The 24,224-nt window shown below is 41.7% G+C and overlaps 3 protein-coding genes across 10 annotated transcripts; all 3 read right to left on the bottom strand.

The window, feature by feature from the left end:
• Positions 1–473: 473 nt before the first annotated feature.
• Positions 474–9,634, bottom strand: LOC110535905 (cell cycle checkpoint control protein RAD9B). The gene is made up of 10 exons (XM_036935726.2): positions 9,512–9,634; positions 8,666–8,736; positions 8,375–8,512; positions 7,780–7,879; positions 6,203–6,309; positions 6,003–6,109; positions 5,000–5,064; positions 4,718–4,840; positions 1,160–1,394; positions 474–765 (listed from the first exon to the last, which is right to left on the bottom strand). The coding sequence occupies exons 2-10, from the start codon at positions 8,688–8,690 to the stop codon at positions 637–639; spliced, it is 1,029 nt and encodes a 342-aa protein (XP_036791621.2). The 5' UTR covers positions 8,691–8,736; positions 9,512–9,634; the 3' UTR covers positions 474–636.
• fam216a (family with sequence similarity 216 member A) lies at positions 9,512–11,691 on the bottom strand. The gene is made up of 5 exons (XM_021621279.3): positions 11,266–11,691; positions 11,053–11,093; positions 10,520–10,653; positions 10,299–10,425; positions 9,512–10,219 (listed from the first exon to the last, which is right to left on the bottom strand). Exons 1-5 carry the CDS (start codon positions 11,349–11,351, stop codon positions 10,032–10,034), a joined length of 576 nt encoding a protein of 191 aa, XP_021476954.2. The 5' UTR covers positions 11,352–11,691; the 3' UTR covers positions 9,512–10,031.
• Positions 11,692–15,894: 4,203 nt separating this feature from the next.
• LOC110535903 (ubiquitin-conjugating enzyme E2 G1) lies at positions 15,895–24,223 on the bottom strand. Of its 8 annotated transcripts, XM_090190440.1 has the most exons (8): positions 23,281–23,428; positions 22,202–22,239; positions 22,060–22,110; positions 19,102–19,204; positions 18,418–18,515; positions 18,104–18,282; positions 17,875–17,989; positions 15,895–17,731 (listed from the first exon to the last, which is right to left on the bottom strand). In XM_090190440.1, the coding sequence occupies exons 3-7, from the start codon at positions 22,070–22,072 to the stop codon at positions 17,903–17,905; spliced, it is 480 nt and encodes a 159-aa protein (XP_090046566.1). In that variant the 5' UTR covers positions 22,073–22,110; positions 22,202–22,239; positions 23,281–23,428; the 3' UTR covers positions 15,895–17,731; positions 17,875–17,902. The 8 variants fall into 8 exon arrangements, with proteins under 8 accessions (XP_090046566.1, XP_090046568.1, XP_090046567.1 ...); XM_090190442.1 differs by having other exon boundaries at positions 22,202–23,456; XM_090190441.1 differs by lacking the exon at positions 22,202–22,239 and having other exon boundaries at positions 23,281–23,443.
• Between the last annotated feature and the right edge of the window lies 1 nt (position 24,224).

Below are 24,224 nucleotides of genomic sequence, written 5' to 3'. Positions count from 1 at the left end.
GATCTGTATGTTTGGTTACACATTCCTCAAGCTTTAGCGAGTCTGTGAGATGTGTGGAGTTACTATCAGCACCCAGGTGTGGCATCCCCAGGCGCTTGGCTTGAGGAATGTTTTCATGAGCAAATCTAGGGCCTTTTCACAATTTTAGATTTCCTCACCTCCGTCCTCCCTGGCCTCCTTTTGAAAAAGGTCAAAGGTAATCGAGTAGGGGGAAAGTGGATGAAAATGCACTTGTATAAATTAGACTGGTCATAAACATGTGCTTCCTCGCCAAATGAAGGCTATCGAGGGGAGGACCGTCTTCCATTTACCTATTAACGAATTGACAATTCTCAACAACTTATTGGTTTCTGGGTCACAGGGAAGAGAGGACAGACGTTTACCCCAATTAATGTTATGCTTTTGATGTCTGACTTTCAGATCTACAATATATGTTTCTTGGAATAACTTATTTGTTAGTAAAAACAAACAGCCATGCTTTATGAACTTTAATTTAAAGCACTCAAATTAATTAAAAAATATTATGTTCTCATTTAAATGCATTTACAATATACAATGGGGAAAAGACTATGGTCTGCTGAAAAAACTTGCAGGGTATGAAAACAGTTCTTGGCTTGGTCATCGTTCTGTGGTAACTTACAGTGCACCAATGGCCCTCTCCTCTCCCCCATCTTCTGTATCACTGGAACACACCAGACTGGGCAGCATAGAGGTGCAACCATCACCTTGCTCACAGGACATGGCCCCAAAGAGGAGGGAGCGAACCTAAGGAACCAAAACACATTACTCATCATTAATAGACAGCTGAGCAGACTATGAGCATGGGTGGAAAAAAACAGCAAATTGTGAAACAGTTTTCGCAATATGGTCTGGTGGTTCTTAGGCAAAAGGGCTTGAGATATGAGGACTGTGCAACCAGCCACACACCTTACATACGTCACAATTCACCTTCACCCTGTATCTTTCAGGTCAATCACATCACATGGTTAAACATTATTGCAATCTAGGCACATTCCAGGTTGAACGTTAAAGCAAGGCCTTATCTGTACTTTGGAACTTACCAAAGTATGTTACCAGTCAGCGCCTGCCAAAATAACAACACAGTGGCTTGAGGGCACAAACAGAAGTCAACCAAAGTTCATATTTTGTTCTAATTTACCTTGGAGGAAGGAGGAGTTGTGATGCCACGACCTCTGTGTGTGTAACGTGGTGTTCTGAGCCTGTCAGAATATTCTCCTGTCCTGGTGAACTCTCTCATGAGGGCTGTTCCACTGAACACTGGGCTTCCCTGGCTGGATGCTATCAGCTCGCCTGCAGAGGGAAACCCCTGGGCCTGGAGGGGACCGACATCTGCCTCACACGGGCCCTCCGTAGGCTCCACAACACCTCCACACCTGAGAGCATATAAGGACCATTACAGCAAGGCTGCCTTCAGGCATTTCCCTCCAGTGGTCTGCCTATAGTTGTTTTCCTATATAGCTATAGCATATTGAAAACAGATGCCTGTCAGTCTCAAATCAATATTAATTAACCACATTCGTGATAATCAACAAACTTAAGCAATAGCATTGCTAACAGACTTTGCTAATATATATATATATATTAGAAGTTATATGAGATGCGCATGCCACGTTCTATTGGGAAAAGGTTGTTTTTAGATAACCGAGCAGTGTGAGTTTGAAAGAAGTCTGCTCTCATGAGCGTGTGTGTTACATGATATGCCGCGTGAGTTACTGCAGCTGCACGTGCATCAGTGTGTGAGGGAGAGAGAGGGGAGGGGCAGAGCTAGGGAGATGGCAGGGAGAGAAAGGGAGGAACATGGAGAGAGAGTAGAGGGGAGGGGCAGAGCCAGGGAGATGGCAGGGAGAGAAAGGGAGGAACATGGAGAAAGAGTAGAGGGGAGGGGGAGGGGCAGAGCCAGGGAGATGGCAGGGAGAGAAAGGGAGGAACATGGAGAAAGAGTAGAGGGGAGGGGGATGGGCAGAGCCAGGGAGATGGCAGGGAGAGAAAGGGAGGAACATGGAGAAAGAGTAGAGGGGAGGGGGATGGGCAGAGCCAGGGAGATGGCAGGGAGAGAGAGTAGAGGGGAGGGGCAGAGCCAGGGAGATGGCAGGGAGAGAGAGTAGAGGGGAGGGGCAGAGCCAGGGAGATGGCAGGGAGAGAAAGGGAGGAACATGGAGAGAGAGTAGAGGGGAGGGGCAGAGCTAGGGAGATGGCAGGGAGAGAAAGGGAGGAACATGGAGAGAGAGTAGAGGGGAGGGGCAGAGCCAGGGAGATGGCAGGGAGAGAAAGGGAGGAACATGGAGAAAGAGTACAGGGGAGGGGCAGAGCCAGGGAGATGGCAGGGAGAGAGAGTAGAGGGGAGGGGCAGAGCTAGGGAGATGGCAGGGAGAGAAAGGGAGGAACATGGAGAGAGAGTAGAGGGGAGGGGAAGAGCCAGGGAGATGGAAGGGAGGAACATGGAGAGAGAGTAGAGGGGAGGGGCAGAGCCAGGGAGATGACAGGGAGAGAAAGGGAGGAACATGGAGAGCGAGTAGAGGGGAGGGGCAGAGCCAGGGAGATGGCAGGGAGAGAAAGGGAGGAACATGGAGAGAGAGTAGAGGGGGGAGAGGGGCAGAGCCAGGGAGATGGCAGGGAGAGAAAGGGAGGAACATGGAGAGAGAGTAGAGGGGAGGGGCAGAGCCAGGGAGATGGCAGGGAGATGAAAGGGAGGAACATGGAGAGAGAGTAGAGGGGAGGGGCAGAGCCAGGGAGATGGCAGGGAGAGAAAGGGAGGAACATGGAGAGAGAGTAGAGGGGAGGGGCAGAGCCAGGGAGATGGCAGGGAGAGAAAGGGAGGAACATGGAGAGAGAGTAGAGGGGAGGGGCAGAGCCAGGGAGATGGCAGGGAGGAACATGGAGAGAGAGTAGAGGGGAGGGGCAGAGCCAGGGAGATGGCAGGGAGAGAAAGGGAGGAACATGGAGAGAGAGTAGAGGGGAGGGGCAGAGCCAGGGAGATGGCAGGGAGAGAAAGGGAGGAACATGGAGAGAGAGTAGAGGGGGGAGAGGGGCAGAGCCAGGGAGATGGCAGGGAGAGAAAGGGAGGAACATGGAGAGAGAGTAGAGGGGAGGGGCAGAGCCAGGGAGATGGCAGGGAGATGAAAGGGAGGAACATGGAGAGAGAGTAGAGGGGAGGGGCAGAGCCAGGGAGATGGCAGGGAGAGAAAGGGAGGAACATGGAGAGAGAGTAGAGGGGAGGGGCAGAGCCAGGGAGATGGCAGGGAGAGAAAGGGAGGAACATGGAGAGAGAGTAGAGGGGAGGGGCAGAGCCAGGGAGATGGCAGGGAGGAACATGGAGAGAGAGTAGAGGGGAGGGGCAGAGCCAGGGAGATGGCAGGGAGAGAAAGGGAGGAACATGGAGAGAGAGTAGAGGGGAGGGGCAGAGCCAGGGAGATGGCAGGGAGAGAAAGGGAGGAACATGGAGAGAGAGAAAAAAGGGAGCTGTTGTAAGAGTGACACTGCTGTTGGATGTTGGCTGTGCTCCAAGGTTGCATGCTAGGACAACCTAACTCTGTTTCGCCTGTTCTCCTGCACATGGCAGGCCACTGCCTCTGGCTGTTTTCTTAGTGTTCCTCAGTATAAACATGCTTTCCATAAACACCACTGACTGCACCACAGAGAGAACCAGAATGTGCCGATAAAGAAGCGTCCCAGCAGGAGAGAGAATGAGAAGGAGCTGGGTTTTAAATATCTTCACTTATCTTCGTCAAGGTCAACATGAGAATAATGTGTGTGTTTGCCTGGGAGGTTATGGAACAGCGGGTTCAGTAACATAAGTATATAAACATAAATTGTACAACTACAACATAAACCTGTCATACAAAAATCAGAGTATTCCATGAAGGTATAAAAATGACATTTCCATTTTGGTCATTCGAACATACTGTATGAACGTTTCCTTGAAAAAGGAAGAAGCAGTGCAATGCAGCGACGTCATAAGTGACCCAGATGTGCCACAATCCGGCTGGGACTGGTGCAAATCCCACCTCAGGCGGCTCAGAGCAGACACTAAGAGAGAGATACATAGAGGCCGGGCGGGCCACACACTGAGTGACATCATCGCCAGAGCAACGTAACAGGTTAGTGACTGTGGAGGATGTCGGGATTACAGCCTGTCAGTCTATCAGGCCTCTAACCCAGCCAGCACGGCCTTTCCCCAGATAGCCAGCCTCTGTCACAGTGCTACTGCACTGTTCTGTAACACAACCCCCAATGAGGCACCAAAAAAAGCACATGCTGGCCAACTGCCTCCGGTAAGGAGGACATCACAGGTACAGCCAACTCTAGGATTCTAGGAAAGGCTAGTTCAAATTTACTCTACTGTGACTGTCACATGACTGGGCAGGCGCTTTAAGGCTATCTAAGCCTGTTAACTGTTTTATTTGCTATTGAACTGAGAAACCGTTTCTCGCTAGGACAAAATGTCCTGCCTTTCTACACACCATGCCTCCGAACAAGGGCTTCTCTGACTATTGAAATCATTTGGGCACTTCTACATACATTATTTGATATAGCGGTAGGGTTGCTATGGTGACTACATAATAGATGATGAAGATAGAAGCAGATTAAGGGCAGCATGTGATGCTGGTGATGTGGTGTATTACACAATGTTGGACCAAATACAGAACCCCCCTATCAGTGGTGGGGTAATAACTGTTTAACGAATGGTGACAGCTACCTTAGTGCAGCAGGAGCCTGGGCCTCTGTAGCCTGGGAGGGGGTCCTGCTCTCTGGGTTGACAAGAGTAGCCAACACCACACTGGCCTCCAGCACCATGTCCTCTACACTGAAGGCCACCGGCCTGACAAACAGCAGAACACAACATCAGCATACCTAGAACCCGGGCCCTGAGATTTCTCCAACCGTGTGAGCAGACCGGGAAAAACTCCAGGCCTAATTTAGGACCTAAGTAAAAGAGGTGATAGTCACTGGGTATAATCACAAGAACCAGGATACTTACTTTCCTGCAGCGCCAAAGTGGGCAGATACTGGTAGACCATGTGATTCAGCAAATGACAGCAATCCCTAGAGAAGAGGTTAATACATTAAACACATGCATTTTTGGAGTAACTGTTTGATCATTCACCACCAATTAAAATAACAGGTCACAATACTCTGGTACTATGCTAGACAGCAATGTACATTAGATGACAGGGCACATATTACCAATGTTGCTGTGTACACTAGCCATAACCTTTCAAGTTGTTGGGGTCAATCACAGTGAAAGGGGTAATCATGGGTTCAGTTGAATTGCTTTGTTCGATGCCCAGACACCAGAGCCTCTGTGTGTGTTCGACTAGCCCCTCTAACACACTGTGACAGGTAAGACTAGCAGCAATGTAGAGACTGGCTCACTGTCCAACTCAATCACAGGCTAGCATGGACACACAGCAGTCTATAGCTGGGCATAGCTTTACTGTGTAATGAGGGACTTCACAAAAGGGTACCCCCAACAACATTCCAGGACGTTAGGGTCGGGTCAAAGGATGTGGGTCTGAGCACAAATTATGACACTTTAGTTGTACTTTATAATAAATAACACAAAAAAACATAGGATGCAAAATGGCTGCCTTTTTGAGGTCCCAATGTGACATATTTTGCTATTGAATCATGCTGATGTTTTTTTCTCCTCTGAGGACTTGGATATATTTGGAACATGGTATGAGAGTTAGGCAATCAATGCATGTGTTCTACTACTTATTACTGTCTGTTCACTAAAAATGTAGTCATGTGTGGGGAAAAAACATCATATTATAACTTGATTCATTAGGGTCATAAAACAAAATCCCGCCCATGAGGGGAACGTTCCATTGAAAATGATAGGGTACAGAGTCTCCTGGACACTTGGGTCCTGTAAATAAATGAATTAACCCATGGGTATGCAAGCACAGACAGTGACACCCTCACATATTCACAAGCTCATGTGACAAAAAATAAGGTCCATCCCAAAATAACCCCCTTACCCTAAGCTCCTTCAGACAGAAGGTTATGTCTGAGTCAACTCCAACCTGGAAGTAGTCAAACTCACTGGGCTCTAAAGACATCTCAGTGTGCATGGCCTTCATTTGATCTGCAACCCAAAAAATCAGGAGTCAGGCACAATATGTTACCGACTTTTTGTGGGTTGGTTTTTTCATACAGCGCAGACAGTGCAACATCTCACCACTTTCATCTTCATAGTAGCTTTTCAGATTGACTCTCAGAGGAGACATGGACAGAGTGATCTCTTCCTGAGACACTGGGAAGTGCATCACCATGTCGCCTAGAAGTCTGGCCCAAAAATAATAATACAAATTTAATACAATTATAATAGATAGTACAAATGTAAATTACTAATGAAATAATCATCATATACTGTATACCCTTGTCATGACGTTAGCCTCTTTGGGTATAGCAAGCCCCATCCCCCTCTCCCCGCCTCCCCCTTTCCTCCTTCAACTAGGTTGCTGTGGTCAGAGAGACGTCGTAAATTCCTGAGGATCTCCTCATGGACACACAGTATAGAGAGAGTACATTTTCATAGAGGACAAAGGAAATCCTTCCACCTCACAGAACTTGAGGTACGAACAAATTTCATGTTCTGGAGAAAGTATAAAAGATCGGTGAAGAATCCAGCTATGAACTGGTCCGTTTGTGACAACTTGGGGAAGCTCATGGGAGACGGTGTGGCCACATTACCATAAAGCTGTTTATATAATAGCCTCAGATATGAGGTTTACATCTAATTGTTGTATAAGATGAATGAGTGAGTATGATACTGTTTGTATAAATTGTGTAATATGATTGTGGACTGTTTAATGAAGAAAAATACAATTCCCTTTTGATTTGAACTAAATCAGAGAGCCGCCCCTGAGCCCAGTTAGGGTCAGACATCCTGGGACCGCCCCTGAGCCCAGTTAGGGTCAGGCCTCCTGGGACAGCTCTTTTTCGGCCCTTCCGAATAAAACCCCCTCTCGGGTTTTCGATCAGCAGACCAAGCTTACCTCAATTACGAGATGGCTAAAGGTTGCAGACCATGTTTTTCTCCATTAGGAGAGTACAAAGGTTGTAGACCATTGCTGAATCTTTTAACCATACCACGTGGTTAAACTCTTAAGACTATCGATACTGACAGAATAAGAACACATTTTGATATGAATTACTAGTCTCCAGCTAGGAATTCGGTATCATTGAACGCGAAGAACGACAACCGGCGAAACATCCATTCTATAACGAAACAAATGAATGTCACTCTGAACTATCCACTATAACCACGACAGAGAGAGGGAGAGAGACGGACAATTCTACAAAAGAAACAAACTTTTCACCAGCGATCAAGATGACACACTGAGCGTAAATATATACATTGATTGCAATTGTTCCCGAATGAGTGAGCGTTCATGTGCAAAGGATTAGCATTTCAATTGTTATAATTATCACTCTGTAGTGACTTCTTAGAACGTGAGGTAAAGTAAATAATTCATTAATTCGAAGACTAATTGACCAGATAAAATATCTGAAAAGTTATTTTAGGAAATGATAACTTTGTAATCTGAATATTTTTCCTTGGTGCCCCGACTTCCTAGTAATTACGGTTACATGATTAATCAGTCTAATTACAGAGAATCTTTGATAAAAAAGTCAGTCTTCAGTTAATGATAGTAAAGACACGACACCCTGTAGTAAGTCTTAGTCAGTCTCTGAATCACTCTTCATCAATGTCACGAGGAGATAGATTGGGATATGTTTATGGGAGGTCACCTGGGCTGGGCCTTCAGGACATTGGGGCAGAGGTGAGAAGGAAACACTGCCTGCAGAGCTTCACTCTCCTGGAAACCCATGTTGTGTGTTTTGGTGATACCTGTCACAATGAGTATGAGATGTTGGGACACAGCGCCATCTAGTATTGATACAATGCATTACAATCTGAGAAAGAATCCCCTTTGTTCCAAAATCATTGTTGAACACCTACTGGAATTTGCTCAACACACACCCACACACACACAAGTCCTTAACATATAAAACAAGATCTTATCTGAGAGCACTCTATTGGACTGTTCTCCTACCATGTCTGCAGTGAAACTGGAATATCACCCGGTTGTCTGGGAGATTAATGGATATTTGACAGCTATCCACATTACGCTCAATGGTAGCCAGGCACCGAAATAGCGGCAGCACTGACTAAAACCAAAAAGATGTATATTAATACACAGCTATTACACTATTAGTACTATAAAGTCTCACCCATTGTAAAAGCAATGATGCTGGACTGTTCCATATGGGCCTGTGTGAGACATTTATCTATCTTGAGATGTTGGGGTCATATTCAGCAGATTCAGAACAGCTTGGCCATTACCTTCATGACCAACTTGCATTTGACAGTTCCACAGTCCTGGGCTGGTCCTGTGTCTGGGCTGTAGTGTTGGAAGAACAATGGGGAGAAGAGGAAGCAGGCGTAGGCAGAATGGGCTGAGTTCACTGACCTCATTGCCAACTACAAGAGACCAGACCAGGCAGATAATTATATGCATAATGGTTAGAACAGGACAATGTTATGTAGCTAACACTTTACATTGATAAAGCTTTGTAGACCATCAACAAATCAAACGTTATTTGTATAGCACACTTCAAATGGACTGATGCTTACCCCTTTCATCATAGGATCCAACCATAGTTCATCTCCTATGCGTGCCAGGGCATGAATAGCCTTCCCAAAAACTGTCAGAAACAGAGTCAGAGATACTGTTTATGTAGATTAAATTCATCAATTATGTGTCAACATATTTAGCTATCTAAATCCTACATTTGAGCTATCTAGCTAAATCACTTTAGAGAACAATCCGCAGACTGAGGTAGGCTGTCAAAGCTAGCCAACTTTAGAGAGTAAGTTAGCTAGCTAGCTAACGTTTATACTATCCTGTTTGGCACATTTAGCTAGCTAGCTAAGTTAGCTAGATATGTACTTTAAAATGTGTTGCACATTTCTGTATGTGTTACAGTTATCTATATTCCAAAAGATAACATACCTTTAACACCGTTTCTTTCAATGACACACTTCATTTTGGCAGTCAAGTTCCACAAAGTTTGATTTTGTGGTGATCCCTAATTAGTGTCTGTCCGTGCAGTTGACGCGCAACAACTACAAAACAGCAGCATGAAGATGACTTACTAATGAACCATATTGTGTAATATGCTAATCTATTACCATTATGGTTAGTATGACTATAAGTGGTCATGTAATGTATATTAAGTTACAATTCTAAAATCCTGAATGCATACAAAACAAGATTCAAGATATTTTTTACCAATATAATTTATTGTCAAGCAGTCACACTGTAGTAAATGCACTGCAAACACATTGTTACATAATAATCTCACAAGCCTATTACAGAAAGCTTCCCAGCTGTCATTTATTTCTCTTCAGATGTTTCTGTATATTAGTTTTGCCCCTGCTTTTTGGGGGGATTATATTTTACATTTTTCAAATACTCACCACATTATCAACTGCAAATTAAGAGGTAGAGACAGCAAAATGACATTGCACGAGCAGCACTTGCAGATATTGTGACGAGCAAATGAGCCAGATGAAAGACTGCTCTCACACACAGTATCTGCGCATGTGCAAAGGTTCCCTTCATGCTCTTACAAGGTGGTAGCCACGGGACCAAAACAGTGAAGTTTAGACTCGCGATTCAACGACTTTTTAGCACACTATGCTGTTTAATTTGTGCATCTACTTCATATCGCTGACTCTACCTTTAAGTTTTAAAACATGTATTATTAAAATGACGTGTAATCATACAATCAACAGACAATAAATGTACAGTGTGTAATAATGGTTTATAAACTATTTAAAAACTCGTATAAACAGTTTAACGGGAGACTCAAATAAATGTGTTACCAATAAGGAAAATGTGTTTTGAAATTATACAAATTATACTATACTTCAATACATTGTCAGAATAATAGAATGTATGACTGACTTCATTATAATTATTTAAAATACAATCTTCTCACTCTGCACTGTGACTGTTGGTAATCTTTGGGAGGATAACTTTAGAGTGCACTGTGGTGCCCTTCCTCTGTCCATATGGCTTGATCCTAGATCCAGAATCTCTCTCATTGTCCATCTTGAACGTGAGCCGATCTTTAAGCAGTGGACCTCCAGTAGTATGTTTGGTTGCATCCAAAGAGCTATGACCTTGAGGGAAAACATTCAATCTAAGATGGGCAATAGTTGGTGTATATTCCATTCTAAAGTAAATACAATTACAACCCACCTGATTTAATACACTGGTGCAGCACATTGAGATAGCGTTGCTTCATCAGTCGCCTCATGTGCTCGGTGCTGTAGACATTTGCAATACTGTAGAGATATCGTTTCTGTCCAGTTGTGAGGGTTGGATGCTGGAACATGATAAGAACATTTTGTAGAACACTACATTTACATTCAGCAATATATTAATTATGGTATATGGCAAATAACTTGCTGACATGTTACCTGTAGAAATGGTGCAGTCATCATGGACTTGGGGACGTGTATGGTTTTCACCTGCTGGTGGTCAGGAACCTTGAAATGTGCTGTCCTGTGCATCTCCACCCTGGTGTTTTGTTCCTTATACACATGCTCAGAGTCTGTCATATAGATAGGTGTATTAATGAGGCCTCTATCTGCATTAATCACACAATTGTTGATTGAGTAAAATGTTAATGCGTATTAGATCAATTACCAGTAATGTTAAATAGATTGATGAACCAAATTAACATTACACTAACATTTGGATAACCCCCCAAAATACATTTACCAAAATACCATTTGGAAAGATATGGACTCCTATACCCGACTGGCTTCTGTGGTGTCTATTACATGCCACACGCAGGCTATTACATTTCATTTCTCTATCAACAGATCAGCGTTTCGCCTTGCATTTCTGACTCACAAAATAGCCAATAGTTTCAAATTAACTATGTAAACATGCAAACATACAATGCACAAGTTAACAACCAGTAGGCTATATATACAGTAGTACATACCTATATATCTATGATGGTACATGTTATTTGACTCCGCAGATCTACAAACATGAAATAATAGAAACTTGATCTGAAATGTTTGCTTTGAACGCAATAATAGCAAAGCTCGAAAAACAAGTCATCATTAAAAACAGATGTGTCTATAAATATAATGCACTCATTTCATTAACATTCATTACAGAAGCATACAACTAGTTCATTTTGCAAGCCTACCTTGTTGCTAAAACGCGGCTACCACCGCGTTTTATCAGGCGATCTCCTTTTCTTATTTCCTCGACAAATGTAACCTGTTTTCTCATGATTTTGTTACTTTGTAACAAATCGATGAGGTCAATGTTAATATTGGTGGTTACAAGTATCAATCTTACATTGCCATGGTCGTGTGACCAGGAGAGGATGTCAGTCCATGGGGCAGATCCAGAGCAGACTACTGACAAGAGGTTATACAGAGCATTCTCAAAGTATTCAGACTCCGTGACTTTTTACACATTTTGTTACGTTACAGCCTTATTATATAATGGTTTAAATGACAAAGCGAAAACAAGTTTTTAGAAATGTTTTGCAAATGTATTAAAAACAACAACAACAGAAATACCTTATTCACATAGGTATTCAGACACGAGACTCGAAATTGAGCTCAGGTGCATCTTGTTTCCATTTATCATCCTTCAAATCAAATCAAACTTTATTTGTCACATGCGCCGAATACAACAAGTGTAGACCTTACCGTGACATGGTTACTTACAAGCCCTTAACCAACAGTGCAGTTCAAGAAAAGTTACGAAAATATTTACCAAATAAACTAAAGTAAAAAATAATAAAAAGTAACACAATAACATAACAATAACAAGGCTATATATAGGGGTACCGTGGGGGTACAGGTTAGAGGTCATTTGTACATGTAGGTAGGGGTGAAGTGATAATAAACAGTGAGTAGTAGCAGTGTACAAAACAAATGGGGGTTGGGGGGGGGGGGGGGGGGGGCAATGTAATAGTCTGGTGGCCATTTGAGCTCAGCAGTCTTATGGCTTGGGGGTAGAAGCTGTTAAGGAGCCTTTTGGTCCTAGACTTGGCGCTCCGGTACTGCTTGTGCGGTAGCAGAGAAAACAGTCTATGACTTGGGTGACTGGCGTCTCCGACAATTTTATGGGCACCGCCTATTACATAGCTCCTGGATGACAGGAAGCTTGGCCCTAGTGATGTACTGGGCCATATGCACTACCCTCTGCAGCGCCTTATGGTCAGATGCCGAGCAGTTGCCATACCAGGCGGTGATGCAACTGGTCAGGATGCTCTCGATAGTGCATCTGGGGACCCATGCCAAATCTCTTCAGTCTACTGAAGGGGGAAAGGTTTTGTCGTGCCCTCTTCACGACTGTCTTGGTGTGTTTGGACCATGATAGATCGTTGGTAATGTGGACACCAAGGAACTTGAAACTCTGAACCCGCTCCACTACAGCCCCGTTGATGTTAATGGGGGACTTTTTGGCCTGCCTTTTCCTGTAATCCACAATCAGTTCATTTTTCTTGCTCGCATTGAAGGAGAGGTTGTTGTCCTAGCACCACACTGCCATTTCTCTGACCTCCTCCCTATAGGCTGTCTCATCGTTGTCGGTAATCAAGCCTACCACTGTTGTGTGGTCAGCAAACTTAATGATGGTGTTGGAGTCGTGTTAGGCCATGCAGTCATGGGTGAACAGGGAGTACAGGAGGGGACTAAGTACACACCCCTGAGTGGCCCCAGTGTTGAGGATCAGCGTGGCAGACGTGTTGTTCCCTACCCTTACCACCTAGTGGCGGCTCGTCAGGAAGTCCAGGATTGAGTTTCAGAGGGAGATGTTTCTTCAACTTGATTGGAGTCCACCTGTGGTAAATGCAATTGATTGGACATTGTTTGGAAAGGCACACACCTGTCTATATAAGGTCCCACAGTTGAAAGTGCATGTCAGAGAAAAAACCAAGCCATGAGGTCGAAGGAGATGTCCGTAGAGCTCCAAGACAGGATTGTGTCGAGGCAGAGATCTGGGGAAGGGTACAAAAACAATTATGCAGCATTGAAGGTCCCCAAGAACACAGTGGCCTCCATCATTCTTAAATGGAAGAAGTTTGGAACCACCAAGACTCTTCCTAGAGCTGGCCGCCCGGCCAAACTGAGCAATCGGGGGGAGGTGACCAAGAACCCGATAGTCACTCTGACAGAGCTTCAGAGTTCCTCTGTGGAGATGGGAGAACCATCCAGAAGGACAGCCATCTCTGCAGCACTCCACCAGGCCTTTATGGTAGAGGCCTTTATCAATCAGGCCTTTATGGTAGAGTGTCCAGACGGAAGCCACTCCACAGTAAAAGGCACATGACAGCCCGCTTGGAGTTGTCAAAAGGCACCTAAAGGACTTCAGACCATGAGAAACAAGATTCTCTGGTCTGATGAAACCAAGATTGGCCTGATGAAACCAAGATTGGCCTGAATGCCAAGTGTCAGATCTGGAGCCAGTGGCGGATTTAAGCATAGGTGACATGGGTATCCGCCCAGGACGGCATCTTCCCGGGGGCGGCATGGGGCGCCGCACAATTTAAATAAATACAAATTCTGAATGGTGAAATTTGCGCAATCGGTTTTCTATCACTCATTTACACGTCACGTCAATGATATCATGTCACCGTGTGGGACTGTGGATCAATTAACCTTGTCGGAGTGGGCGCCCTGAATCTAGTTTGTGAGCTAAGCAGGCTACTGCCTGGGATTGTCTCCCACTCAGAAGTATGAGATGGCGCGGGGGCGGGGTAGGTTGATCTTTGGTCTCCCCACTGGAAGTCCGATCAAACATCTCTGGAAAGACCTGAAAATAGCTGTGCAGCGACACTCCCCATCCAACATGACAAAGCCTGACAGGATCTGGGAGATACTCCCCAAACACAGGTGTGCCCAGCTTGTAGCGTCATACCCAAGAAGACTAGAGGCTGTAATCGCTGCCAAAGTGACTTCAGAAAGTACTGAGTAAAGGGTATGAATACTTATGTAAATGTGATATTTCAATTTTTTATTTGTAATACATTTTCAAAAAATAAAAAAAAACTGTTTTTGCTTTTTCTTTATGGTTTATTGTGTGTAAATTGATGAGGGGAAAAAACAATTTGATCAATTTCATAATAAGGCTGCAATGTAAAAAAAATGTAGAAAAAGTCAAGGGGTCTGAATATTTTCAGAATGCACTGCATTGATAAAGTATTTAGACCCCTTGACTTTTTCCACATTTTACTACATTACAGCCTTATTATAAAATTGACAATAGTTTTTTTCCCTCATCAATCTACACACAATACCACAGATTTTTTTGCAATTTAAAAAAAAATAACACACTGAAATATGACATTTACATAAGTGTCAGGTTTCCTCCAGACGTTCAGGCCAAAGTGTTCAATCTTGTTTTCATTAGACCAGAGAATCTTGTTTCTTATGGTCTGAGAGTCTTTAGGTGCCTTTTGGCAATCTTCAAGTGGCTGTCATCAGTGGTGGAAAAAGTACCCAATTGTCATACTTGAGTAAAAGTATAGATACCTTAGTAGAAAATGACTCAAGTAAAAGTCACCTAATAAAATACTACTTGAGTAAAAGTCTAAAGGTATTTGGTTTGAAATATACTTATGTATCAAAAGTACATTTAATTGCTAAAATATACTTAAGTATCAAAAGTAAAAGTATAAATCATTTCAAATTCAAATTATATTAAGCAAAGCAGACAGCCCCATTTTCTTGTTTTTAAAATGTACAGTTAACCAGGGGCACACTCCAACAGTCCACCAGAACATAGGCAGTAGGGATGACCACGTGTTCTCTTGATAAGTGCATGAATTTCACAATTTTCAAGGAAAATGTATGGAGTAAAAAGTACAACATTTTCTTTAGGAATGCAGTGAAGTAAAAGTTGAGAAAAATATAAATAGTAAAGTACAAATACCCCCAAAATGACTTTAGTACGTAAGTATTTTTACTTAAGTACTTTACACCATTGGCTGTCATGTGTCTTTTACTGAGGAGTGGCTTTCATCTGGCCACTCTACCATAAAAGGCCTGATTGTTGGAATGCTGCAGAGTTGGTTGATCTTCTGGAAGGTTCTCACATCTCCACAGAGGAACTCCAGAGCCCTCTCATAGTGACCATCGGGTTCTTGGTCACCTCCCTGACCAAGGCCCTTCTCCCCTGATTGCTCAGTTTGGCCGGGTGGCCAGCTCTAGAAAGTCTTGGTGGTTATAAACTTCTTCCATTTAAGAATGATGGAGGCCACGGTTCTTGGGGACCTTCAATGCTGCAGAAACGTTTTGGTACCCTTCCCCAGATCTGTGCCACAACACAATCCTGTCTCGGAGCTCTACGGATAATTCCTTTGACCTCATGGGTTAGTTTTTTCTCTGACGTGCACTGTCAACTGTAGGACCTTATGTTTGCCTTTCCAAATCATATCCAATCAATTTATCACAGATGGACGCAAATCAAGTTGTAGAAATATCTCAAAGACGACCAATGGAAACAGGATGCACCTGATCTACATTGAGTCTCATAGCAAAGGGTCTGAATACTTATGTAAATAAGGTATTTGTTTATTTTTTATATATTTGCAAAGATTTCTAAAAACCTGTTTTCGCTTTGTCATTATGGGCAGATTGTGTAGATTGAGGGAGAAGAAAATATGTAATACATTTTAGAATAAGGCTATAATGTACCAAATGTGGAAAAAGTCAAGGGGTCTGAATACTTTCCGAATACACCTGAAGTAAATTGACCCATTTCTTCTCTTCCCATCCGATTAGACCAACACTAGATAAATAAAACAAATACAAAAGTATGACAGTTAACACATTTTATTGAGCTCATGTCAAATACACATGGCATAAACATAAAGTGGTAAACACAACAAACAAGGGGAATAGGGTGCGATAACAGGATTACCTGGGAAAAACACGATTGAAATGATCAGAGTGTATTGCTTCATGATGTTTTAAATGCACAAAGTCTCTTATGCAAATACAGTGAACACCGGTCTGAGGTGAAATCTATAGAGTACAAAGCCTACACAATACCATCAATTGTAAACCATATGTCACATAGAAATATATGAATAATACCTGCATTTGTATGCAATCCCAGCATAGCTAATTTGTTGGCAAATCAACCTGCAAACATGACTGCATGTGTCATTAGTGGTTTGTCATTTGATAGTCTTAAAGTATCGGTCATGACTATGACATTGTTGTTGATGATGATTTATTTGGTGTCGGCTTTAGGGTGGCTCTAATGAACACGACGATCAAAGCAAAGTTGGATTATTAAGCCTGTGGCAAAGCACCCCACCACAATTCAAACATTGATTGTTATGCATAATATTAAATCAACATGCATCAGAACGCTGTCCATTTTTTCTTTCTTTCAGAATAACACTTGATACCAGATGACTTTAAAGTTTTCCATTCCTTTTCACATGTCAACAATCCAACAGCAAAATCCCATGTAACAAAGACAAAACAAACCTAGATACCTTATGCATTTGAAACACATTTCTAACTAATGGTGCAATCACATGCCTCCCAGTAATTTACCACCTGGTTTCACCAAGAGTAAATAGATGGTGGTTAATATCATGAGACTTCTGTCATTCCTTAAAGAAAGAAACATGTTGTCCACAATAGGCTGCGCCAATAACAGAACATTAGATGGCCTTAGTTTGACATTTTTGCACTCATAATCTGAACGCACAAATCAGAATATAAATCTAGGGGTAGACGTGAATTCTACAAGATCTGATTAAAAAAATAACGGTACACATGCACCAAGAAGCCAAACGTGCCACCCATCCCCCAGAAACAACCTCAAAGGGACAAGTCATGTCAATCACATTTACAGCTCCCATGTAACACTAGACTAGACTAAGAACAAATCAAACAACTATAAAACCTAAAAAATGTAATCATTTTAAGTTGAGGTAAATTCAGATGCCAGAAAACCGGTATATCCACTGAATAATCACAGCTTAATTCTTAACAACATAGAACTTTTTGGTTGTTTTGGAAAAAGTTTCATTAAAGCAGAGTGACCTCAGAGTTGACTGACATGATTGGTAACAGACATTGTGATTATCTGGGTAGAGGACCCAGTCAACAAGCACACTGATCAAACCCTCCAGGGAGAGGACAACCGCCAAGAGGGAGTAGAACTAACATAAGGCAGCAGTGATCAAATGACAGGTGTTGAATGACGAAAACATGCTTGACAAGGTTTTGCAGGCAGGCCCGCATTCTGTAGAGGTGACTGAAGATGGGAAACTTGGTGAGAACCTAAGAAGAACTGGCTTTCATTTGATTTAAATTCTTCAAGCACAACAAACAAATTGCATAAGAAACCTGGTATAAAGTAGAAACTGTTCAGCAGCAGATAAAAAAAAAAAAAAGCTAGTTAATTTACAGTAGTGACATATCTTACATTATATATTTTTCAAATAAATTAAATGAAGTATATAATTCCAGGCAGGAAATGGAGGGAAATATTTGCTGGTAGGTTCTCGCATTCATTCTTCGTTTGAAAAAAAAGAAAAGTGGCTGACCGACCAAATCCTTTGATTGGTAAAAGAAGGGGTGCAAAAGCCTAGTCTGAACGGACCATTTTCCTTCTGAAGCCATTTCCTTTAGCTAGATGGAAGAGGGGAAAAACATTCAATGTTTTCTACCACAGTCAAGTATGACACAGAACAGTCAAAACATTACAAAAATAATGATTGCATTCCGTTAAAGAACAACAAGAATGAGTATGTAGGTGAATGTTGCTTACTCACCCTGGAACTTTGCCATTGAGTCTGGGTTCTAGTCAAATGCCATCTCCTGGCTTTTCCGTACACAGCGAGCCACCTTCCTCTTGAATTCACCATTCGGATCCTCCCTCCACTCTTTCTGTGGGACAGGCACAAACTCAATAGCACAATTGTCATTTGTCACTTTGACACGGGTTCTGGACGTACTTGGGTATTGTAACACAGTTTAAATACCTTTATTATTACAACTCACCGCAGCATCCACATTAGCAGGCGAATCACTGTTAGGGTCGGCCAGCATGGAGATCACACTAATCATAATCGTCTCTACAGTGTGGATTGGAAGCCAACGTTCCTCTGGTTTCTCATAGCCAAACTTGTCCTCTCCTGGCTCATGCAGTATTGAGATACATACATCACCATTCTTTGCCACTAAGAGAGATGAAGTGATTATATACACTAGTAAACAGCAAACTTGGTAGGGGACACAAATCCCACTCCAATGATTCTAAAACGGTTACAGCTCTGGGTTTAGTAAGGCTCATAACGTGTGACCAATGTGTTTACCATTAGGATGCCAGATTTCAGTGATGAACTTCATCTTGGGAGGCCGTAGTGGATAATCATAGGGAAAGGTCAGGTACGCTTTGAAAAACCCTCCTTCACTGTAAGGGAGAGAACAGAGAAAGCAAAGCATTTCACATTGGGGTAATTTAGCAGATACTCTTATCCACAGCGACTTACAATTAGTGCATTCATCTTAAGATAGCTGGGTGATACAACCACATATCACAGTAAGTATCTTTTCCCTCAGTAAAGTAGTTATCAGCAAAGTCAGTGCTAGTAGGACTATATACACAGTGTACAAAACATTAAACAACTTCCTAATATTGAGTTGCACCCCCTTTTGCCCTGAGAACAGCCTCAATTCGTCGGGGCATGGACTACAAGGTGTAAAAGTGTTCTACACTTTTTTTTTCTTCACAGGATTAAAAATCCTTCTTTAACCCGTCTCCTCCCGCCAAGGTTCTTTGCACTCTGGGAGGGGGACAATGTGGAGTAGTCAACCGTGATGGAGAGGTCTTGGAGCGGGCAGGCCTTCCCCGGGAAGAAGAGCAGCTCCGTCAAGGTCAAAGCTGTCATCATCCCCATTTACCCATTTGAGAGTACATTCAAAGTATGTACTCCTCTTCTTTAGGAATATCAACCTATGTTCTACAGACGCATTCTCAAATAAATGTCCTAACTTACAAGAGGGTGTCTTGTGGCCCTATGATGACCACCTCCCATTTGTATATATCCTCATCATCTATTAGGCCAGCTGAAAAGCCCTCCACTGGGTTCTTGTTGAGCTCTGAAATAGAAAGACACAAGGTAACAAAATGCAACAACTAACAAAAAAAGACAAAAAGAACAGTGAAAAGTTGTTTAGACAGGGGTAGAAAAAGAGAGTGACAGGTACCTATTGTCAGTGTGGCCAACTGAAAAGGTGGCCTGTATGTACCCCCTACCCCCCTCGGGTGCACAAAATTATGTTCAGACATTTTAACAAATTAATAAAAAATGAAACGCTGAAATGTCTTGAGTCAATCAGTATTCAAACTATTTGTTATGGCAACCCTAAATAATGTGTTCAACAAGTCAAGTAAGTTACATGGACACACTGTGTGCAATACTAGTGTTTAAACAGACATAGCATTTTCACCAATTAGATAAGCAGCTTCAATGTTGGGTCACTCAAAAAGTGGAAGATTTTACATATACTGTACCCATCACTTTGTAGCACAGATAGTTGGATGAAATACAAACAAACCTTGCTTACACTTCAAAGCGAGGGCACATATTTCAGCCTTGTGGGAAAAAACTGACAAAAAGTTTTAATTCCACCATGGAAAACACACGGCCATCAGACACCAGTCCAGGTCCACTAACCAGCATTATTTCCTTTCATCATTTGAACAGGGCGAGGGAACACAAAGCACACACAAGCTGCATTCAGTGACAATATTCTTATTTGTCTTATAAATAGAAGGCAGATGCTCCCTGACAACACAAGGAACTTTGATCCTATCAAAAGGGCAGGGGAGACTAGCCCATGCAAGCTGCATTTAGTCAAATTAACTTCTTCAGGGTCGGGGGCAGTATTCGGAAGTTTGGATGAATGAGGTTCCCAAAGTAAACTGCCTGTTACTCAGGTCCAGAAGCTAGGATATGCATATAATATTAATGGTAGTATTTGATAGAGTGTTTTCTAAGGTTTCTAAAACTGTTAAAATAATGTCTGTGAGTATAACAGAACTGATATGGCAGGCGAAAACCCCAGGAGAATCCATCAGGAATTGATTTTTTTGGAGCTCACCAACGATTTTTATGGCTCTCTATGGGAATATAAAAGGAATACATCCCAGATTGCAGTTCCTAGGGCTTCCAGTAGATGTCAGCCTTTAGAAAGAGTTTGATTTTGAAAAACTAGCTAGAATTTGTAGTTTTTTAAGTGGCTCCCATTTTGGCTGTAGTGTTTTTACGTGCGCGTGGATGAGAGTGCGCACTTCATTATCTATCTCCGGTAATGAACATACTATTCTCCGTCTTACATTGTATCATTTATTTACATATTAGGGTACCTGAGGATTGATTAGAAACGCTGTTTGACTTGTTTGGACGAGGTTTATTGGTAACTTACATGATTCATTTGTATGCATTTTGAACGAGGGAAACCGGTGGATTACTGAGTCAAGCGCGCCAACTAAACTGACTTTTTTGGGATATGAAGGACTTTATCAAACAAAATAACCATTTGCAACCTGATGAAGATCTTCAAAAGGTAAGTGATTTATTTTATCGCTATTTCTGACTTTCGTGACACCTCTGCTTGGTTGGAAAATGTATGTAATGCTTGTGTGCGCGGGGCAGTATCCTCAGATAATCGCATGGTGTGCGTTCGCCGTAAAGCCTTTTTGAAATCTGACGAAGCGGCTGGATTAACAAGAAGTTAAGCTTTTAAGTGATGTATGACACGTGTATTTTCATGAATGTTTAATATTACGATTTTTGTCATTTGAATTACGCGCTCTGCAATTTCACAGGATGTTGGCCAGGTGGGAGGGTAGTGAATATCCCTTTGAGCATGGTCAAGTTATTAATTACATTTTGGGTGGTGTATGAATACACCCAGTCACTACAAAGATACAGGTGTCCTTCCAAACTCAGTTGCCGGAGAGGAAGAAAACCGCTCAGGGATTTCACCATGAAACCAATGGTGACTTTAAAACAGAGTTTAATAGCTGTGATAGGAGAAAACTGAGGATGGATCAACAACATTGTAGTTACTCCACAATTCTAACTTTAATAACAGAGTGAAACAGAGGAAGCCTGTACAGAATACAAATATTCCAAAACATGCATCCTGTTTGCAATAAGATACTAAAGTAAAACTGCAACAACAAAAAAGGCATAGAAATGAACTTTATGTCTTGAATAAAGAGTAATGTTTGGGGCAAATCCAACACAACATATCACTGAAAATATTCACATTTTCAAGCATGGTGGTGGCTGCATCATGTTATGGGTATGCCTGTCATCAGCAAGGAATAGGGAGTTTTTGTGTTTTTTTTTTTACAAAAAAAACCTGGTTCAGTCAGCTTTTTAACAGACACTGGGAGACAAATTCACCATCCAGCAGGATAATAACCTAAAACAAAGGACAAATACACACTGGAGTTGTTTACCAAAACAACATTGAATGTTCCTGAGTGGCCTGGTTACAGTTGACTTAAGCCGGCTTGTAAATCTATGGCAAGACATGACAATGGCTGCCTAGCAATGATCAACAACCAAATTGAAAGAATTTGAAGTAGTTTTAAAAGAACAATGTGCAAATGTTGAACAATCCAAGTGTGCAAGCTCTTTGAGACTTACCCAGAGAGACTGCTGTAATCGCTGCGAAAGGTTATCCTAACATGTATTGACTCAGGGGTGTGAATACTTATGTAAATTGGATATTTATATATTTCATTTTTAATAAATTTGCAGAAATGTCTAAAAACATGTTTTCATTTAGTCATTATTGGGGTATTGTGTGTAGATGGGTGAAAGGAAAAAAGCAATTGAATCCATTTTGAATTCAGTCTATAAACAACAAAATGTGGAAAAAGTCAAGGGTTATGAATACTTTCTGAAGGCACTCTATAGCCATTTTAATTAAATTACCTTTTGACAGCATCCCTTTTGATTTAAACAAAGCTTTCCATAGATGTTTGCCTATGGAAGAAGTGGACAAAGTTACTTTTTGTACCTGAATGCAAGAATATTCAGAAGATAAAGGTGCTCAAAGTTGACTCATTTTACATACCTCACCATACCATAAGACATCCATCCATGTCTTCATCACTGGAAAATATAAATGGTTGAGTTTTATATCATTTAAAAAAGCTTACAAAGAGTGTTGTCAAACTAAAACGAAGTTCAATCAAAATTGCCATTTTTAAACCTTTGATGTCAATGATCTTAAAACAACTAAACTCTGATTATTTTCATATTCGCATGTTGTAGCTTAGACCTCATTTCAGATCATCTAAGGTGTTTGTGTTGTGCCTAATATCAGTTGAGAAACAAAATTCTCTTGAATACAGAGTGGGTGTCACTTCACCAATAGAATTCATAAAATTGACCTATTCCTTCAGACCACTGCAATTTAGCTGGTACACCATTGAACTTGAATAAAATGTTTTACTTGAATTTACTACCCCAAAGATGACCACCTCTCCACGTCGAATGTCAACTTAAATTGTCATTTCTATTATCTATATTTCTATGATTTCAAAAGGTTTCCTAAAGAAGATTGACAGTATAATTTAAAACAACAGTTCCCATTCAAGTCAACATTTGCTGATGTGTGGAGCTCCAGCGATCTTTGTGGTACAATTTGAAAGTCGACATTTAATTTTTATTCCAATTTTAGTACATTTATCAGCCAAAACATGACATTCACCATGTATTAAAGAGCATGTTGTGTCTCAACCGATTGTGGTCACAACAGAAAAAACAGATATGTCAAATAGGGTCTAAACTACAACATACGCACATTTGAAAAGAATCGATGTGTATGCGTTTAGATAATTGACGTTAAGGTTAAAATAAAAGTCATTAAAAAAGATATAATACCAAAAATTCGGAAATTATAAAACTGTTTGACAACTTTGTTTGTAAGCTTGTAAATGAAATCAACCTCAACCTTTTATATTTTGCAGTGATGATGGTGGGGTACCCAAAATGGGTCAACTTTCGTTACCTTAACATCTTGAACATTTTGGCATTCAGGTCCAAATAGTAACTTTCTGAGCACTTATACAATGAGCAAATGTGTATGGTAGGTTTCGTTCAAATCACAAGGGGTTTTGTCAAAAAGTGATTGAATTCAAATAGATTTACCCGTATACGCTAGCTGTATGCCATTGCCAGAACGAGTGAACAGGATAACAATGATGTGATGTTCCCACCATTGTCAGATGGGCCTGGGGACGATTATTCCTTTGTTCCTTGGCTAGCTTGTCAGCTAGCTAATAACAAGCCAGATCATGTTTACAGCCCACCAGGGTTGTGTTTCACTGCAGACAGAGGTTGGTGTAAGATTAGGTTAGGGCTAAATTAGATAGTTATTTCCTCTATAGCTCGAATTAGTAACAAAATGTTGACTTCCTAGCTAGCCAACTAACGTAACGCTGGTGACGTTTCAGTGACAGTCAATATGTTAAACTAGCTAACTCGCTGGTTTAGACTACGTCAATGCATAGATTGGGTTAGTCGTGCAGTTGAATTCCGTCATCTTAACATGATAATTAAGCGGAAAATATATAACTAGACTGTGTTTACAGCCAAGATCATTGCACTAATGTAAACAAACAATCGTGGCTGCCCTCGTTGAACCCGGCTAGATAGCTACGTAGCTTGGGGGTCTCTTTCTTTCTTTAAACCTTTGTCTTACCTGCCAATTGCTTTCGAAGAAGTAATGCTGATTGTTCAGTCATTGTATGTGGGCTTCAACCAACAAAAAAAAATGTTGCCAAACACTGAGAGAAATAATAAAATCAAATTGGCAACTAGATAGCCTCCGTGTTATGACAGGATAGTGGTAAGATTTGTTCCAGCAGCGCTTGGGCAGAAACTATAGCTGGCTAGACTTTTCTCCTGATCATGAAAACTTTGAGTGGGTATTAAAAAGCATTTAAAACGATGTACAATTGAAATCATTTACACCAAGGAGAATAAAAAAATATGTAATATGTATGACACATGTATCAAGGATAGGATGTTGTTTTTTATAAAAGGGAAACATAATTCATGGGTCCTTCAACTTGCCAACTTCCGGCGCTATA

The sequence above is a fragment of the Oncorhynchus mykiss genome, chromosome 11 (genome assembly GCF_057628025.1).
Source record: "Oncorhynchus mykiss isolate SJ-2025 chromosome 11, ASM5762802v1, whole genome shotgun sequence".
Lineage (NCBI taxonomy): Eukaryota > Metazoa > Chordata > Actinopteri > Salmoniformes > Salmonidae > Oncorhynchus > Oncorhynchus mykiss.
The sequence above is the reverse complement of the archived record's forward strand: the minus strand, read 5'-3'. Positions and strand labels throughout refer to the sequence as shown.

Excerpts from the sequence above, each read along its gene's own strand:
- LOC110535905 (XM_036935726.2), bottom strand. The coding sequence starts at position 8,690 with ATGGTTGGATCCTATGATGAAAGGG. Across the intron at positions 8,513-8,665 it reads TGGATCCTATGATGAAAGGG|TTGGCAATGAGGTCAGTGAA; the intron begins GTAAGCATCAGT and ends GGTCTCTTGTAG. Across the intron at positions 766-1,159 it reads CAACTCCTCCTTCCTCCAAG|GTTCGCTCCCTCCTCTTTGG; the intron begins GTAAATTAGAAC and ends TTGGTTCCTTAG.
- fam216a (XM_021621279.3), bottom strand. The coding sequence starts at position 11,351 with ATGAGAAAACAGGTTACATTTGTCGAGGAAATAAGAAAAGGAGATCGC. Across the intron at positions 10,654-11,052 it reads GTACCATCATAGATATATAG|ACTCTGAGCATGTGTATAAG; the intron begins GTATGTACTACT and ends TCTATATGACAG. Across the intron at positions 10,426-10,519 it reads TGACTGCACCATTTCTACAG|CATCCAACCCTCACAACTGG; the intron begins GTAACATGTCAG and ends ATCATGTTCCAG.
- LOC110535903 (XM_090190446.1), bottom strand. The coding sequence starts at position 23,876 with ATGACTGAACAATCAGCATTACTTCTTCGAAAGCAATTGGCAG. Across the intron at positions 18,516-19,101 it reads GGGCCACAAGACACCCTCTT|TGAAGGAGGGTTTTTCAAAG; the intron begins GTAAGTTAGGAC and ends TCTCCCTTACAG. Across the intron at positions 17,381-17,874 it reads CTCAATGGCAAAGTTCCAGG|GTTCTCACCAAGTTTCCCAT; the intron begins GTGAGTAAGCAA and ends AGTTCTTCTTAG.